The sequence below is a fragment of the Oncorhynchus kisutch genome, unplaced genomic scaffold (genome assembly GCF_002021735.2).
Source record: "Oncorhynchus kisutch isolate 150728-3 unplaced genomic scaffold, Okis_V2 scaffold4012, whole genome shotgun sequence".
Lineage (NCBI taxonomy): Eukaryota > Metazoa > Chordata > Actinopteri > Salmoniformes > Salmonidae > Oncorhynchus > Oncorhynchus kisutch.
This window is the reverse complement of record NW_022265957.1, coordinates 205,080-210,075: the sequence shown is the minus strand read 5'-3', so window position 1 is coordinate 210,075 and position 4,996 is coordinate 205,080. Positions and strand designations below refer to the sequence as shown.

The 4,996-nt window shown below is 44.3% G+C and overlaps 1 protein-coding gene across 1 annotated transcript; it reads left to right on the top strand.

Moving 5' to 3' along the window:
• On the top strand, nt 1-4,756 carry LOC116373044 (uncharacterized). The gene is made up of 3 exons (XM_031821756.1): nt 1-3,470; nt 3,638-3,725; nt 4,066-4,756. The coding sequence occupies exons 1-3, from the start codon at nt 3-5 to the stop codon at nt 4,242-4,244; spliced, it is 3,735 nt and encodes a 1,244-aa protein (XP_031677616.1). The 5' UTR covers nt 1-2; the 3' UTR covers nt 4,245-4,756.
• The last annotated feature ends 240 nt before the right edge of the window (nt 4,757-4,996 follow it).

Sequence of the window (4,996 nt, the reverse complement as noted above, 5' to 3'; positions counted from 1 at the left end):
CTATGATGCTAACCCCTGCTGTAATGGCAGAGTTGGCTAAAGATGTCAAGTCGGCCTTATCAGTGGTCGTTAAGAGTGCCTCCTCTAGCCAAACCTCTCTAGTGACACCGGTAAGGGGAGACTCACAGACCAAGGTGACTGAGAGCATGGTGAGAGAGCTGGCTGCTAAACTTGAAAAAGTTGACCAAGAGAGCAAGAGTCTAACAGGGCAAGTCATGACCACCATCTCTGACCCAATGGTGGCTTTTGTTGACGAGAACGAACAGAATTTGCTGGAAGATCTGAAGGACAAGATCACGTATTTGGCATCGCATGTTGGCTTCATTGAGGATCTTGATGCCCTGATAAGGAAATACGAGAGCAGCTACAATATTAGTGAATCTGGTTCCTCCTGCACGCTCACATCTAAGAGCATCCAAAAACTCTCCAGCCGGGAGTTTCAAACATCAGCAATACAAGCAGTGAGTGGAGTTCTTGCCAAAAAAGTCAGTAGTTTGAGCTTTCCTAGTTCAGTCGTTCAGTCTGAGTTAACAGGTGCTGTATCAGGTCAAACATTGTCTGGCATTGTAAAGACAGAGTCAATTCACCCAGTGGGCTCAGCAGCGTCAGTAGTTGTTAAGACTTTCGTGTCAGATATGAAGTCCTTGGCTGAATCTGAAGAGAGTCCCCAACAGAAGAGTGCCTGGTCTGCTGCTGTTCACATTTACCACAGCATCCAAAACAACTTGAAAGATTATTTCGGCAAGCTTCAGCGATGTGCCTTAAAGAGCATTGTCACATATGATGATAACATCACAAATGCTGAGTTTAAGGAGACAGTTCCACTTCCTTGCTTAAACATGAAATATAGGCCCAGTAAGAGTGAGCCTCAGTTGCCAGAGTCCACTGGTGCAGTTACTTTACAAAGAGGCCTAAGTGAGAGATCAAAACTTCTTTGGGCACACACTGAGTCAGAAGAAAGCAAGCTCCTTCTGACAACTTGCACCAAAGAAGTCATCTCAGAGCTTCTGGTCTTGTACAACACTGAGATGTCAAAGGAGGACCCCCTGTACACTGTTGGAGAAAAAGGATCAGGCTTCTCTATTGAGAGAGAGAAATTTGTAGAGGGTGTTCTGGCTCAGCTTGGGGATATCTCCCATTCCAGGTCCTCATCACCAATAGTTTGTGAGTTCTCCTGTCAAAATGAGGACAGCAGAAGTAAGGCCACAGCTTCTTTGACCAGTCTGTTAGATTGTATTAGAAAACTCTCAAGTGAGGAATTCAAGAGAGACACCACTCAAGCAGTGAGTGAGTTCCTAGTTAAAAAGTCCACCAGTAGCTTAACTAGTGCACAGCCTGCTTATTCTGTAGCATCCAGATCTTGTTCCGTTCAAAACCAGAGAACCTTGTCAAAGCATATTTGTGCGGATTCTGCTGCCTTTGGCATCATTGACACATTTGTGGAAGACCTGCAGAGCTTGGCGCAACCTGCAGAAGTAGAGGAGAGAGAACCTGACCTCCAGGAAAATGTACAAAAGCGAAAGAGCAGGATCTGGTCTGCTACCACTAGTTTATATAAAAATATTAAGAAGACATTAAAGGGCTTCACCATTCACCGGCGGAGGTCAGACGTGCAGAGAAGAATGTCTAGCCATACACCCACAGAGGACTCTGGACATCTTGTGACTAAGGAGTACCTTGGTTTGGCAAGCCAGAACTTGACGCAAGCTAGTAAGAGTGTGCCTCACTTGCCCAGTTTGAACCAGGAAGTGACTCTACACATGGGTGTCAGCGAGAGTTCAAAACTTCTCTGGATTGAAACAGACGAGGGTCTAATGAACAATAGTACCAAACAGGTCATTTCAACAATCTTGACCTCATGCGAGGATCAGACATCAAATGCACCTTGCTTCTCCACAGTAGGAAAGAAAATATCTGATATGTCCCTTGAGGTCAACATGTTGGTAGGTGGTGTTCTGTCTCAGCTGAAGGACATCTCCTTGTCAAGGTCCCCAACACCATGTGAAGACATGTTTGAACGTCTCCAAGGTTCTACTGAGCGAACCTCTCCAGTAAGTCTAGATTGCTGCACGGCTGCCTCCAAAGGCATTGCATCTTCCCACAGTCTTTCAACAAAGAGCCTCCAAAAACTCTCTAGTCATGAGTTCCAAACCAAAGCTGAGAAAGGAGTGAGTGAGGTCCTCTCTAGATCATTTAACATTGTGGAGGAAGGTACAACAGATAAGTACCTTCAGTCTGTATCTACATCCACCACATCTACTGATATTATACAAACCATGGTGAAAGACCAGCAGGAGCTCACCCAGACCACCCAATCATCTGACATGGTATCTGGAACCTCCCTGCTCACCACTGGAGAGGTTTCTGAGAAAAGGATCTGGTCTGTTGCTCGTAACATCTACTACAGTCTGCAAAGTAAGATTACGGAGTTTCTCAGAAAAGATCTTCAAAGATCAGACACAACACTTGGTTCAATCCAAATCTTTACACATCAAAGTAGTCCTGCATCACAAAGAGCAAGTCTCGGCCATCTTGAGGTCAACCAGAGCAGTGTTACACCTGGTGGAAACAATGCCTGTGTGGACATTCCGCACAAATTACTACCTAAAACCACTGAGCTCTCAGGATCCATGCTGGAGGATATTGACACGATCCGTTGTAGGAGTGCTGACAGCCAAAATACAAGAAATACCTCTTCTTCACGCTCCTCCATCTCTCTAACACCTACTTCAAAATTAAGGCAGTCGAAATGGCACTTTGCCTTACCCGGGACTCCCATCCCCACTGAGTTTCCTGCTCAGATTGACTTTCCCATTGTTAGAAACACAATCATTGAGGACTTCTTTCACACAGAGGACTTACTTCCTGTAACCTTTGTGGACAAAGTCAGGCAAGCTGCTGGGGTGGTAGTGGACATTATGGTGGAAAGTGTTGAGAACACACAGGAAAATGGACAGGGTGCTTCACATCTTGACGACCTCCGATCTGCTGTTAGGAAATTGAGAAAAATCATATCCACTTGGACCATCCACATTTTCAGCCATGAATTGGTGGATAAAGTGATAGCCCTTCAGGACAGCCACAGCACTCCACAGGTCTTAACATTAGAAGCAGCCAAAAGTGCTTCAGACTCCATTCTTTCAAGGCTGAAATGGGGAAAGGAACAATGTGCCATATCCAAGGAGCTCTCCTCTCAGCTTCTCCAGATATTTGCTGAAGAGACAGTGAAGGGCTTCCTGAGACAGTGGTCAGATGATTATGAAAACATAAACTTTGATGTTTCAGTCCAGAATGATCCAAAGACTTCTACTTGCATGGTCATTCTTCAAATGATCACCAAAGCCACTGCTAAATGTTATTTTGAGTCCACTACCAGCGTGGCCACCAGTGACATTGTAGAAGGCGTGTTTGATTTGGAAAGGGATACCATCAGCAGTACTGGAGAGCAGGTCCTCACCTTTAACACAAAGGTATAGTACACATACATCTTTCATGAATAACACTGCTGTTAACCTTTTATGAGATATATGATTCTTTGTGTCATGGCATTGCACTGCTTCTTTGCAATTGATATCCTGTACTTTAAGATATCGAAAAAATTTCAGTTTGTTTTAATGTGCCTTTTCCCACCAACCAGGGTTCCAAGAAAGTTAGTAAGAACCTCTGTCCTCAAGAGTCTCTGGAGTACCAGCCTCAGAACATTTCCCCTACTGTGTACTTTACAGGTAAGCCCTGCTGTTGTTGAGGCTGCTGCTCAGTCAAGACGGAGACATTATCCCTTTACCATTCCACTAATTCATTTGGAAAGACATTGTACTCCTCTGAGTTGTTACCTATGACATACTGTACTGTGGGCTGGGTGGTAGCCTAGTGGGTTAAGAGGTTGGGCCAGTAACCGATAGGTTGCTGGTTCAGAATCCCTGAGTTCACGAGGCAAAATCTGTCAATGTGCTCTTGAGCTAGGCACTTCATCCTAATTGCTCCTGTAAGTCTCTCTGGATAACTGTGTCTGATAAATGAGTTAAAATGTAAATTGATGGCATGCTGGATGGTCTTTCGTTGCAGAGACGATGACAACATCTCATGGCTCCTTTTCTCCAGAGGGAATTTATGATATCGCATCGTCCTTCCCACTTGAAGAGAAGAGTCGCAAACCCTCCCTTTTCACCAGATTGTCTAGATCCATCAAGAAAGGCTTTCTCAGCCCATTCAAATCTTCAAGGAAAAACAAATTATTTAATTAAATTCCTCATTATAACAACGAGAGCATTCATTTGTTCAGATGAGAATCTAATCGTATTGGTCACACACGCAGAAAACAACTGTGAGAGGCTTTATTACGAGCACATTCCCAACAATGCAGAGTTAAAAAAGTAAGAAAATATTTTCTAAATAGTAACACAATAACAATAACAAGGCTATATACAAGGAGTACCAGTACCGAGTCAATGTGCATGGGTGCGAGGTAGTCGAGGTAATACAGTATGTACATGTAGGTAAGGGTAAAAGTGACTATGCAATCAGCATAGATAAAAAACACAGTAGCAGCAACTAGTGTGAAAGTCGGGTCAGTGTCACAGTGAATGTGTGGGTAGAGTGTAGTGAGTGTGCATCGAGCCAATTCAAGAGAGTCAGTGGAAAACAATTAGAAAAATACATCAATGACAAAGGTCAATGCAAATAGTGCAGGTGGCCATTTAATTAACGTTCAGCAGTCTAATGGCTTGGGGGTAGAAGCTGTTCAGCAGTCTAATGGCTTGGGGGTAGAAGCTGTTCAGCAGTCTGACTTGGGGGTAGATGCTGTTCAGCAGTCCTATAACTTGGGGTAGAAGCTGTTCAGCAGTCTAATGGCTTTGGGGTAGAAGCTGTTCAGCAGTCTAATGGCTTGGGGGTAGAAGCTGTTCAGCAGTCTAATGGCTTGGGGGTAGAAGCTTGTTCAGCAATCTAATGACTTGGGGGTAGAAGCTGTTCAGCAGTCGTATGACTTGGGGGTAGA